Consider the following 14386-nt stretch of genomic DNA (forward strand, 5'->3'; position numbering starts at 1 on the left):
AAAACAAATAAATCTCTATTAGTATTCAGTATTTATTTATTGCAACACCTTTTACAAAAAATTATAAAAAATGATGCCCTGTTGGGGCGTGGCAATTTTAAAATTAATTACATTAATTAACTTATACATAACATATTATGCTATTTTAACCTCATGTAATTTTTAGGAAGAGGTTTAAGGAACACTTATAAAATAACTTTATGTAAGGTATCTAAATAAACTACTTATACATTTATATAGAAATAACATAAACTTAGAACTTATGTGTTTTAATCTCTGTTCATGTTGTATTAATCTCTACTTTTCCTACATAAGTTGTGTACAAGGTAAATTTGAACTATACGCGTCATGACACCCTTCGAACTCGAGCCCGCGGCCTCGAGAACTATCTGTAAATATTGTCCTACCCTCGAGAGCGGCGGTCGTCAGGGGCCGCTATCTGCGTGTCGGTGACACTATCTGGCAGATAAAAAACGTTGTAATAACCGGTCTCTGGCATAAGGGGGCTGGGGAGTTATATAAAACATACGAGAACGTCATCTCACATATAACTATTAATCGGGCAAAAAAGTTGGAAACCCCGACTTTAATTCAAACAAGAATGTCTCAAAAACTTATGAACCAATTTTTATGTAATAGTAATAATAATCAAATCATTTATTGCCACAGACATGACAGTACTACACCATTAAACGACGAAACGACGATTTAGACGACCAGATGGCCTAGTGGTTAGAGAACCTGACTACGAAGCTTGAGGTCCCGGGTTCGATTCCCGTGTCGGGGCAGATATTTGTATGAAAAATACGAATGTTTGTTCTCGGGTCTTGGGTGTTTACTATGTATTTAAGTATGTATCTATCTATATAATTATATTTATCCGTTGCTTAGTACCCATAACACAAGCTTTGTTAAGCTTACTTTGGGACTAGGTCAATTGGTGTGAGTTGTCCCGTGATATTTATTTATTATTTATTTATTAAAAATATAATTACACATAGTGGCAATGGGCTCAGGGTCAGCATAAGCTGCGAGCAAAAGAAAAAAAACTTGCAGCGCTGATTTCCAGCCTGCGCCCGACCCACAGCGTTCAAATTTAACTCTAGCTAGAGCCGGCAGGGCTACTACAAAACTCGAAACTCTGACACTTATACTATTTAATACTTACTGCATTGTTGCTAGTATAATTTCGTTACTATCAAAAAATCTTATACCAGCAATATTTTTTTTACCTATAATTTACCAACTTTTTTGTACCTAACTTAGTTAAGAATCATCGCAAAGAAACTCTCTTTCACTTAAAAAAAACATCGAAATCTGTATATCCGTTTGAGACCTACAATGACAGACAGACATTGGCGTACACCCCTCTTTTTGCGTCGGGGGGTAAGCCGCTACACCAGGAACTAAAGGCACGTGTACAAAACCCGATAATAAAGTTGCAACCGATCGCACTCCGGGACCACAATGGCGGCTGATTGACGCCGCACGTGGCAACGAAATCATAACCTCAAAACATCATTACCACGCCCTCGTAATTAGTTTAAACACACAATGTCTTTTTAGCGGGGTCGGTTGAGCTGGAGTGTTGGTTTAATTTTAGTTCATTAGGTTCGCGGTAGATTTATCGAATCAAGCGTTACTTTGCGGAGGTATGGATCAATGAACCACGAACGTAAACATCCCACTGTTATTATATATATTGTAGCGACCCCTAGCGCCATCTAGTGAGCAAAAAATAGAAACTATGACCAATTTCTACATGGCGCCATCGAAGTTTCTCAATTTCTCAACACTTGCCTAGAGAGAGCTAGCTCTCTCTATTAGAGCCCCCCCCCCCAACAATATGTAAGTCTGTTTATATGTTTATTAACTTTCACGTCTACCGCGCTGAAGCGACTGAACGAAATTCGGTAGTCTCGGGGAAGGACATAGGATAGTTTTTATCCCGGAAAGCTTTCCGGAAAGTTCCATATTTCCCGCGGGATAGCGATATAAACGAGCAGCCCTGTCCTCGGCTCGACGCATCCAGTTTCTACCAGCAGCTTTTCGCAGATCGCCACTCTACCTGGCCGGAGTACCTACATCCTCTAGTGACATGACAGTATGAAATGTCAAATGTAAACATAATGTGACCAGCACAATACGAATAGTGCTGCTCTCTGAATTCGGTTTTCGACTTATAATTGCAAATAATCGATCGAGTCTTAACATTTTATACGTATATAACATATGTACGTAGGTAGGTACCATCAGCCAAATATGTGGTCTACTACCCTAAAGTTGATAATCGTTTGCATGTCACAAAACAATAATGCCAATAGACGTGTCTGTCAACTTGAAAGTTCGACTTAACCGACATACCTATTCATTTGATAGGAACTTGTCTAAAAATTGATAGACCTCTTATTTGGCTGATAATGAGCTGATAGTACTTACCAAGGACCATATATACTAGTATAATAGTCCTTGGTACTTACCGAAACTTTTCGGTGATTACCGGTAACGGCACATCACTATTTATGAGATGTAAAAAACAGGTAACACATGAAACGTCATTTTAGTATCTTGGTTTAATAAACAGAGTATACCTTTGCCAAGCGGTCTCCCCTCAAGAACTCGTTTACTCCAGCGGCTGTCGGTTCTTACAACTGTCTAAGATCAATCATATCTATTGTAACCACAGCCCCAATCAATCAAAAACTCAACATTCACTCCCCCAACTAATTTAAATTCGTAAACCGAGTTTGATTTAATTCTGTTTACTCGCATGTGCGGCGAGATAAACCGCCTCTGGGGATAAGTCCGCCCCTGGGACGCTTTACTACATCATTTGACACTTTTTTACTGAGTTCCAACGGAGGGGAGTGACACTTTGAGTAATTAAGTGCGGATTTAAGTGACGCTTTTCTTGATAAAATACCGGCCAAGAGCGTGTCGGGCCTGCGTATTAGGGGGGTTTTAATTCTAAGTGTACCATTTCTTTTTCCAGAGTTAGGTAAATCATGGGTTCTTGTTCAGAATGACAAGTACTATTGATTTTGACGAAAAAAAAATGCCCACGATTTCCCGTATAATTTTTATCTGTCCATTTAGTGACGACTCATATTTTATGTTTAAAAAAACTTTATCTTGGCCAGCTGACCCATATATATTGTTAGTAGATGCGTAAAATAAAATTACACTGACTTGGCTATATTAAATAGTATAGTATAAGTATACTGTTGAGAAGAATCTGGCAAGACACTCAACGAGGTACCTATTATAGATATCTTTTTAAACAGATTCACAATGTTGTTTAGTAATTTATGTATACATCAAGAGTGTTTGCCTCCGTTGGCGAAAAATTCCGTGTTTTTTTCCTACAATAGAAAATAATTACAATCCCAACTACACTTCTATACATCCAAAAGCTAATAAAACCATTTTCCCTCCTCAAAATAATCCCCTAGCAGATGGCCCCTCTTTAATACCGGTCAGGTGTTGCCAGCCGTGTTTAATCTGTATAGGGCAACACTGAGGGGCCCGCATGCACAGGAATTTGGGGTTGCCCTGATTAAAAAATGCCTGTTGATATTTTCAATTTAAATAGTTAGGAGGGGATTAAAAAGTTTACTAGAGAAATTGCTTTCGGGTAAAATGTTGGAATAATTTTTTTCGGTAGATAGGCAATCTTAAGTTTTCGACACGCGGCCTACATTCTGACTGCTACGTAACTGCAAGCGCCGGGGTACATAATAAAAATGTTCAGTGAAACTATTGATTAAGTATACAATCTTTATAATCTGTAGATTGATTTAGGTTAACAAAAATGTATGATGACGAATTCTGAGAAATTAGCATTATGTCAAATGACTATTATGTATTTTTAGTCCATTATTATTTTTAAACTTTATGTATTTTAATAATACCCAAGTGCTGATCGACAAAATATGTATAGCAATCGCAATGTTTTATTATTTTTGTAACCACAACCTAACCATTAGGTTAAGAATCTGACAAAGAAGTAATAGCCAATGGCGCTCTCTCAGCGCAAGAAATTACTTCTTCCTTGATGGTGAAATAAAAACAACCGGCACCAAATTTTAAAATTACAACCAAAAGAAAAACAAAGCCGAAAGCTAATTTGCAAAATACTGACATATGGTTTATTCTTTTAGAGTTTAAAGATGACCCTCTCTACTTTAACCTTATCTGTGCTTTTATTTGAGTATTATGAGACCACGAAATACTGATCCACAAATCTTCAACTAAAATCTCAGTTTAATCCGTCATTAGCCATTACCGGCTTGGCAGCCATCTTGTCCGCCATATTGGTCGTTTTGGCGGGAGCGCCATTACAGCAAAAAGACTATGCGGCGAGCGATTTTCTAATACACGTACATTGCTGGTTTTACCAGTTGACTTCTATATGGTAACATCTCGACCGCACAATGGACAGAGAATTTGCTATTTTGGTCGCTTGTGGTTGTGATCAGGCTACGAGTATTAAAGGGCTTTTTATCATGCAGCGTCTGCACCAGATGGGTATTTTATGGTGTAAATCAATTTTTATGGCCGGTTTTATGATAAGGATCGCAAGGATTATCTTTTAACGCCTCTCATGCGACGTCAAGTGAAATGAAGTAGGTATAAGTAATAATTTAAGATGAAAATGATAAAAAAATGTTCTAGGTTTTTATGATGCTTTGTATTCCGATATATGAAATGGCAATGGGCAGGCCATATAGCACGGAGAACAGATGGCCGTTGGGGCTGAAAAGTTCACGAATGGAGATGTCCAGTCCACCGAGGTGAACGGATAGTCTTGTTAAAGCCATATGCACAGATCCGGCCACAGCACCGGCCAAAATGGCGTTAAAAATAAATTCAGCAACAAACTTATCTTATTTCAGTAGTAAATAAATTACACATTTACAAAACATACTCTGAAAATGACATACAAATGAAATTATCCGTAAATCCAATCCAAACGCTACTAGAAACGCATATTCATGTATAATTACAGCAATTTTAACCATATTTGTCACTGAATTCTCCGATTTTCTTTTTATTCTAGTCTGCTATGGTCCGATTCATACACTCGACGGTTCCAATTGTAGCCGGCAATTTCGCGGTTGACCTCTCTCTCCCACCGGAAGCAATAGCGCGCGCCATTGCCTTCGCACGGATGTCGTGTTCTATCGAACCAACTGAATCGTTTCACGCTGGAACCTTTTCACAGAAAAGTCATAATGACATCGCATTTCTCAGCAAGAGAATTCATTTGAAAGTTACTGTGTGAAAGTTCTACGTTGGGTCAGGAATTAAGTGGTTCGATTGCAGCTCTAATAGTTTTGTTTGATGGAATTAAGGTAGCTGAATGGTAATATCCGGAAAATCTTGTTTTTTGGATACGTTTTTGAAGGGACAGAGGATTGTGAGGGTATATCGTAAACGTGGTATAAATTTCTTAGAAAAACAATAGTTGTTAGGTGTAATGACACAATTCTGGGTTCTAAATCATCAACAGGCACACAACTAAACCTTCTTTCCCTTCCAGGTCACCCCCACTTCTTCAACCAGCTGTCCTGCGGCCTGGACATCATCTCCCTCGCCGGCGAGTGGCTGACAGCAGCAGCCAACACCAACATGTTTACCTACGAGATCGCCCCGGTCTTCATCTTGATGGAGAATGTGGTTCTGGAGAAGATGCGGTCCATGATCGGGTGGAGTACAGGAGACTCTATCTTGGCACCTGGTAAGATTATTATTACAAATTCAAATAGATTTATTGCCAGAACATAGTCGATACAAAAGGTCTTAAGGTCTCTACACGTTACAAAGTATCGTAACATGACCGTAATAACAAAGTGTCAGGTTAAAATATTTCTGATTTCTGATTTTTTTAAACTTCAAAAAATATTTGTAAAATACCTTGATTTTAAAAGTGGTAAGGTATAAGATTACGCAGAATCTTTAAATCGGCATAAATTACAACCCCTTGAATGTCGGAGAGACTGTATTGACTCTGTCCTATTGTACAAAATTATGAACAATCTTCTCGATGCCCGCCAATCTTCTCGAGACAACGCCAATGTCGTGACAAGCATCTATTTCTACTCTTATCCCAATTAGTAAAACATGCTATGCAAAGAATATGTTTGTGAAGCGCGTCTGTGTACTTTATAATAAAAATAATAAATTGGTTGATATAGATACACTATTTAACTGTACATCAAACTCAATAAAAAGTGTATTTAGAAAGTAGTTATATTATGTAACGGCAACTGTTAGTAACTAGATTCAACAGCAGTATTATGTGTATAACTCTAACAGGTTATAATGCTCCGCAATTCGTTGTCTATTATATACCTACCTTAGATATTTTTTGGAAACTATAGGTCTACATATTACTAAGTTAACCTGTAATGAATATCTGTATATGACTGTTTGTTTCATAATAAAAAAAATCTAAAAAATATATTATTTTAAAAAATGACTTTCTGCCAAGTTTCTTGCGGCGCATTCTTCTTGGCAATGATGGTCTTTCCGAAAGCGCTGGTAGTTTAAAAAATGACGTGTAAAAGTGCCCATTGCGGCCTATTTACTGAATAAATCATTTGAATTTTGAATTTGAATCGAAAAGTAACTATGAGACTATGCCCACTAGCACGTTTGATAACCAACTAACCAACGGTCGCCGTCGCGTGTCATGTATGCGTTTGACATTCCGTTATTGACACGTTCCTATTACGACCATGGCATGATACGGTGGGTAGAGACCTGTATGGAGCCCTTTGCAGCCTATTTGCCAACTTAGCTTATCTTTGTTTCCTCTCCCAGGCGGCTCCGTGTCCAACCTGTACGCGTTTCTGGCGGCGCGGCACCAGATGTTCCCCCAGTACAAGGAGAAGGGACTCACCAGCATCCCCGGACACCTCGTCATGTTCACCTCAGACCAGGTTTTTATTACGTGACCGTGATTCGGTCATTCTCATTTTATTGTGCACCCGTCTAATTACCGTTTCACTTTTATCGTCCAAAAGCGACACGGCACTGAGACTGAGTGCACATCTAGAAAAAGGATGGCTGCCATTTACATTTATCTGTGCACTCATGTCTCATTACTGTCATTACTTACCGTGTCACTAGTACGGAAAGCGGAAGTAAAAGGCCGGATTGACCCCTACCTCACCTGATGTTAAGTGCAGATGAGGCCAAAGGTGTCACTGGTTCAGAAACAGCATTCACTCTAGCCTCGAAGAGCCCTAGATTGTATTTATCCGTAAATACAGACGATGGGAGCGAATTCCATTCCTTAGCCAGAGTCCATCATCATCCCAGCCTATATACATCCCACTGCTGGGCACAGACCTATTAGAATGAAAGGGCTCGGGCCGTATTTCCAACGCGGGCCCAGTGCGGATTGGGTACTTCGTTTCAACACCATGGAATTGCTTCGCAGGTTTGTGTAGTTTCCCTCGCGATGTTTTCCTTCACGTAAAAGCGTTAAGCTCGTGGTAAAGTTCAAATATAACATCGAACATGATTTCCACCCACCGGTTTAGATTTAAGAGGGAGGGGGACGCTCGATTTTAATGAAAATTTGCACTTTAAAGTTGAATATTTCGCAAACAAATCGCTGAATCGAAAACTTGTCTTAGCAAACCCATAATGGTTTTAAAATACCAATCAAACGATACCCTACACTAAAGAGTTGGATGAGAAAAAAAACGTCTTATGTCTGTCTGTCTGTCTTTACGTCTATGGGAGGTACCCTAAAAACAAATTTATTTGAATTTTAATTGTACTACTTTGTCGGCATAGTTTACATATATATCCGTGCAAAATTACAGCTTTCTAGCATTGATAGTCCCTGAGCAAAGCCGCGGACGGACGGACCGACAGACAGACAGACATGGCGAAACTATAAGGGTTCCGTTTTTGCCATTTTGGCTCCGGAACCCTAAAAATGTTGTCTGATAGAACACTTCTTAATATAAAAGTTAATGTGTCTACTCCAATAATTATTCGTTACAGACTTTTATTTTCTTTAAAAACCGTTCATAAACATTAATTCGTTTTTAGAGAATATCAGTCTATCACGAATAATTATTGGAGTAGACACATTAACTTATATATTAAGAAGTGTTCTATCAAACAACATTTTTAATTGTCATTCAATTTTTATGAAATAATCGAGAAAAACTAACAAAAATGCAACGTTGCCAGCTCAGCAGGTATAAACGCTCTTCGTTTTCCCTTAGTGCCACTACTCGGTGAAGTCGTGTGCGTCGGTGTGCGGGCTGGGTACTGACTACTGCATCGCGGTGCCGAGCGACGAGCGCGGGCGCATCATACCGCAAGAGTTGGAGAGACTCGTGCGCTACCACAAGGACCGCGGAGACGTGAGTCTCATCTTGAGCATGAACCTAAACTTGACTCTGACCTGAGGCCTTATTGCCTAACACTTGGAATCACAATCATTTTCACCACTTCTTTCTGCCACACGGCAATAAGACGAGGGTAGAAAGAGATGGTGAATGAAAAAGAGAACATTTATGAGTGACAACAAAAAAAAGAATTGAAATTAAAAAAAAATAATGATTGGGGACCATTTAGTAATTACGAACGGCGCTGTTCTTCCTTTGGGACCATCTATTTATCATACATTAAAAAATAAATCCACTTTAGTAAAGTGAAGACCGACTCAATTCCGATAAAAAAAACACAAAAATAGCACTAATCAATATAAAAATATGCGATGAAAGTGTCGAAGGCGAAAATGTCGAGCTAAACCCGATTTAAGACGTGAGAAATCCGGGTATATTTCACTAAATCCGAGTCTTATCGGTATCAGGTGTTACTTTGCGACCATATGACAATGAATAGGGATGTTGACTCCACCAATCAATTGACGTACTTTTTATGAGCTGTCAAAACACAATTCTCCCATAGAGTTTGAATGGAAATATCAACTTATGACGTCACTTGTTCGCACACTCAATCAACTAACTATTTATTTGTTTTAAAGCAACAAAAAATCTAATTTTGCAGTTAATCGAAAATTAATCTGCTTTTCAGGGCTAAAATAAAGCGTTTTTTTACTGGAGTCGTGTCTTCAAATTATTTTTAATGGTGTCAACATCCCTCCAACTATCACCACCATACTAAGTACGCTGACGGTTTCAAACTCAACCAGCGTTCTGATGAATAACTGTTCTAATGAAGACGCTGATAAACGCTAATCCTACAACATTGTAAATATGAAAATTTGTGTATCAAAGTGTGTTTGTTACTAAGTGATTTGGATGAAGTTTGCTACGTAGCATCAGCCAAATGGGTTAGTCTCACTTCGTCTAAAAAGCAACTGGTCTATGTAGCATTTGGTCTAAAAAGCAGCTGGTCTAAGTAGCTAGTGGTCTGTAAGGCATCTGGTCTAAGTAGCAAGTGGTCTATAAGGCAACTGGTCTAAGTAGCAAGTGATCTAAAACGCAACTGGAAGCTGGTCTAAAACGCTTTTCGCCTAAAACGCTTCTCGTCTAAAATGCTACTGGTCTAAAACGTTTTTAGTCTAAATCTCATCTCGTCAAAAATGCAAGTGGTCTAAACACAAATTAGTCTCACTACTCACTACCATACGAACGAAATCTTTATGAGTATAAGTAGTCTATTGATTTTTAAACAAGTTCCTATCAAATGAATATTTTCAAGTTGACAGACACGTCTATTGGCATTATTGTTTTATGACAAGCAAACAATTATCAACTTTAGGGCGGTAGACTTGGCGGATGGTACCTACTTAGATAGCTCAACGTCTGGAATATCACATTTTATTTAGACCTATGAGTCTGTTACAGACGGATTTGGCGTGTTGCCTGTGCCCAAGGTCTGGTGGCGGACAACACATGTTCGTCCACAGGCCTTAATGTTTTTTAATCCTGCCCTCTCGTCCAGGTGCCTTTCTTCGTGAACGCGACGTCCGGCACGACGGTGCTGGGCGCGTTCGACCCGCTCGTCGACATCGCAGACATCTGCCAGAAGTATAACATGTGGATGCACGTCGATGTGAGTCAACTCACATAACTTGTATCTTTACGATTCTTTTAGCTTTAAGCCGAGTTTAGACTTGCGAGAATAATCGTGCAAGTTGCATTACATTGCGGCGCTCGTTTGACCACTACAAACGGTTGGCTTCACGGCCTCGCAATGTAATGCAACTTGCACGATTATTCTTTCAAGTCTAAACTAGGCTATAGTTATACGGTTCCACCGAAGAATGTGTTTTTCCCGACGCAAAAAGAGGGGTGTTATAAGTTTGACCGCTATGTGTGTCTGTCTGTGGCACCGTAGCTCTTAAACGGGTGTACCGATTTGAATGCGGTTTTTTTGTTTGAAAGCAGGTTTTTTAGCAATGGTTCTAAGACATGTTTCATCATAATCGGTTCGGCCGATTTGAGATATTGATCTTTGAAGTGACAAACCCGCTGGTTTTCCAACTTTTTGTTGGTTAGGTTATTCATGAACCAATAGAAACGCTTCGTTTACCTACCGTCGCTTAGCACAGCTTTAGTGGAAACAGGTAAGTGGAGCGAGGTTCAAAACGAGAGAAGGATGTGTGCGAGGAATTACTGTGTTAGTATTTTGTGTCCACCAACGAGATGGATAGATGACCTGGTTTAAGAGCGTTTATACATACAATAGCTGGCAACCCTGGCCACGCTCAAACGTCAAAATCGACACAGCTGTTTTAAATTAATTAATTAATTATAATATTAGTGTAATAATTAATAAAAACATTAAAAACCGTTTAAAAAAAACCTGCTGAGCTGGCAACGTTGCATTTTTGTTTGTTAGTTTTTCTCTATTATTCCATAAAAATTGTATAAAAATTTAAGATGTGGTCTGATAGAACTCTTTCTTGTTTTTATGGAATAATCGAGAAAATCTAACAAAAATGCAACGTTGCCAGCTCAGCAGGTATAAACGCTCTTAAGACACGGGCTCACTGTGGATACAGAACAGACCACTTCCTACCAGAGCAACTGAAAGTCTAAGGGGTGAGGCCTATATCCAACAGTGGACGTCCTACAACTAATTCGGCAATATGATGATGATTTATAAATGAAGTCGCAAATACTTAACTACTCGGGTATAACATTAATTACTTGAGAAGAGATTGTAATCGCAATATCTGTTGGCAGGCGGCCTGGGGCGGCGGTCTGCTGTTCTCAAAGAAGTATCGCCACCCGCGCCTCACCGGCATCGAGAGGTCTGTATCATAGTGTTCACAATCCCCTCCTACCCAAGTATGTGGAAATTCTCGGGTACTTATCCTTCATCTGGCATAATCTCACTTGTCACGTAACAAGGGCTAATTGCGCGTAACCTACAAAAGTAGGAAAAAGATTTTGGTTGTATAGGTATACTCAAAGATATTTAATAGTTATTTGTGTCACAAGGGAGCAAAATGGTGTATTTACGGCGAGGGCGAACATTGAATCCAGAATGTAGCGAAGGATTCTACAACAGAAGATTCTAAAGTAGAATCCTGAGCGTAATGAGGGATTCAAGTGTTAACGCCCAAGATGAAAATAATTTTGCTCCCGAGTCGCTCATATAACTTTTCACACCAAGCATTAAGAAACTTGAAAAAAAAAATTAAATAATATTAAAGAACAACCACCATAGAAAATGGCGTGGCTTTACAATTATCAACTTCAAAAAATGGCATTTGCAATAAAACACTTAGAAAAGCCTTGAACAGAAAAGTTGCACTTTGCTCCCTCTCGTCAGGGAGGAAAAGTTACTTTTCTAAAGGAGTGGTGTGAAAAAAACATTAACGCTCTCCTGCAAATTTTGCCTCTTGTCAGATACGCAACATTAGCCATTGCTGGTTACGCGACATTGCAGTTTCATCGGATAACTCGAGCAGGATAATTACTTCGCATAAAATGCACTTCGCATAATAGTAATTTCGCCTAACGAAACCATCGAACTATTTTCCCATAAAATACCTACACTCACAGGAACAAATTGCATCAGAAAAGTGCATTCTTGTTATTCTTGCAGAGGCATCTTAGGTACAATCGAGTGCAAAAATATGGTCCGGCCGTGGTAACATATTTGTGAGTGGTTCAAAATTTCCTGTTCCAATATTTAATTTATCTTTAGTATAAAGCTGGTCGTACTACCCTAATTTATCAAAATGAGCATAAATCTTCCTCGCGAATAAAGCTGTTGAGACTAATCGCACCTTTTAAACAGCTGCATCGATCACTCGCTAAACGCGTGCGCAGCCGAGCGGAGGACGCGCCGCAGGGCTGCCGCACGCAGAGATAAAAGTACGGTCAAGGAAACTAAAACATGTCACCGGAGTGAAACCTTTCCAAAACCAATTTCGCTATGATTTCTTTACAGATGTATGGGATGGCAATATGACATTAGTAGCACAATGGTTCCATCTTGGTTCCACCCTGGAACGTGATTCTGTTTCCTCGACTGTACAATAATCCTAGGCATGGAAGTAGACAATCTACATTCATAAAATATATATACAATTAGTCCGTTGAGGTCTTGACCCACGCTCTGGGTCCTTTCTGGTGCAAAGGTTGTCCATCGCGGACATCGCGGTTCAATGGGGCACCATGGCAAATGTATTGGGCACCTATGTACCTGGTAGGTAAGTACTCGTATGACGCGGGGCGGTTTATTTGACTGACTGTGTTTATCTGACCTTTTGTTATTTTTAATTCTTGTAGTTAAGATGATTGGTCAGCCAGTTAGATTTTCAAAAAGATTTCGGACGTGTTTTTTTCTTTTGACAACTAAACAAAAAAAAATGGGTGCCCCTTATTTCGCATAACATTAAGGGGCTGTTTCACCATCCATTGATTAGCGTTAACCGACGGTTAAATGAGATGCCGTCTCCGTCTATTCGAACAAAACAAATAGAGACGGCATCACACCTAACCGCCAGTTACCGCTAATGAATGGATGGTGAAACAGCCCCTAATTGTCTTAAAATGAATTCGCATAACAGATTTGGCATAGCATAATTGTGCATAACAGCGAACTTGCATAAGTATAAAGAAGCATAACACTTATTTAGCATAATAATGAATCCGCATAATTGAAATATGCATAACATTATTAACTATAACTTGAACTGTTATTAAATGAATACGCATAATTTTATTAAGCTCGTGAATTAAGTGAATAGTAGTTCACTTCTCAGATCTAATTGAATTGAGTAAATAAAACAATATTCGTTTTACTTTTAGTTATATTTTTTCACTTAATATAACACTTTATGTATACTCATATTGTTTGACAATTAAAATTTACAATCCCATTAAAATAATCATTTTATGTTTATACTTCGTTTATACTTATGCAAAGTAATATTATGCTAATTAAATTTATGCCAACTTACCGTTATGCCCATCCACATTATACTCATTTACATTATGCGATTCAGTTATGCGAATTAATAACTATACGAAATAACGTTACGCCAATTTCAATTAGAACAATTAATTTATGCGAATTAATATAGACCCAAAAAAATACTTATAGCCGGTTGAAGTTCTACATACACCTGTTAGCACGGCGTGATGATAAATTAGCATAAAGTTATCAAGCATTTTGCAAAAAAAAAATGTATAAAACGCCGAAAAAAAACGAAGTTGCTATTTTGTCAAAATTCAAGGCTAAACCGTTGAGACTACCCAACGATTTAGCCGCTAGATCAGTTTGAAAGAAGAACACAAACACATACAGTTAGACAACCATACCAGTGAGAGCAATAAAGGTTCCTTTTATGTTTGTGAAGGAACAAAGATTTTACATTACTTTACTTTTTTGGGTATCGACACTATAAAATACAACAAAAACATCACAAAAAATGTGCCAGCCCTAACCGCGTAGCCCGTAGGCGCCTACGCGCTACGCCGTAGCACCGGCGTTTTCCCACATCCGCCAATCCGATGGGTAATCCATGTTCTATCCACCACCATAACATTATTCACTCTACCCACCTTATTATTAAACAAAATAAGGTTAATTTTTGTCCAATTTGAGCGAATTTTCCGTGGTTTTGTGTATAAGGAAAACCATGGAAAAAAACGCATGGTTTAGTTTCTATTTGTATTAGTATGAGGTTGAGTTTGATGTAAGGGGAAAGTTGAAGAGGGTTGTTAGAACGTCTTTATGGGAGCTGTCAATCTGTCACTCTCGGTGTACATATAAATACCTATATTATTTTTATATGTAATATTACACGTCAATGAGATTGAGAATGTTTTGGGAAAATGAAATAAAACCTTATATTGCTAAAATTGCTACCTCGAAATTTCGGCTGATACCTAACCGATTGACACGATTGCTCCTTAGAACTTAAAAT

At 38.6% G+C, this 14386-nt stretch overlaps 1 protein-coding gene across 2 annotated transcripts in view; it reads left to right on the plus strand.

The window, feature by feature from the left end:
* The window catches only part of Gad1 (glutamate decarboxylase), a 70586-nt gene that overhangs the window by 35391 nt on the left and 20809 nt on the right, over positions 1 to 14386 (plus strand). For both annotated transcript variants that reach the window (XM_074108580.1, XM_074108581.1), the window contains 5 exons: positions 5543 to 5740; positions 6826 to 6944; positions 8250 to 8390; positions 9940 to 10050; positions 11187 to 11254. In XM_074108580.1, coding sequence (XP_073964681.1) covers positions 5543 to 5740; positions 6826 to 6944; positions 8250 to 8390; positions 9940 to 10050; positions 11187 to 11254 — 637 coding nt within the window. The remainder of the gene's footprint in view (positions 1 to 5542; positions 5741 to 6825; positions 6945 to 8249; positions 8391 to 9939; positions 10051 to 11186; positions 11255 to 14386) is intronic.

Source organism: Choristoneura fumiferana, chromosome 27 (genome assembly GCF_025370935.1).
Source record: "Choristoneura fumiferana chromosome 27, NRCan_CFum_1, whole genome shotgun sequence".
In the NCBI taxonomy this organism is placed as follows: Eukaryota; Metazoa; Arthropoda; class Insecta; order Lepidoptera; family Tortricidae; genus Choristoneura; species Choristoneura fumiferana.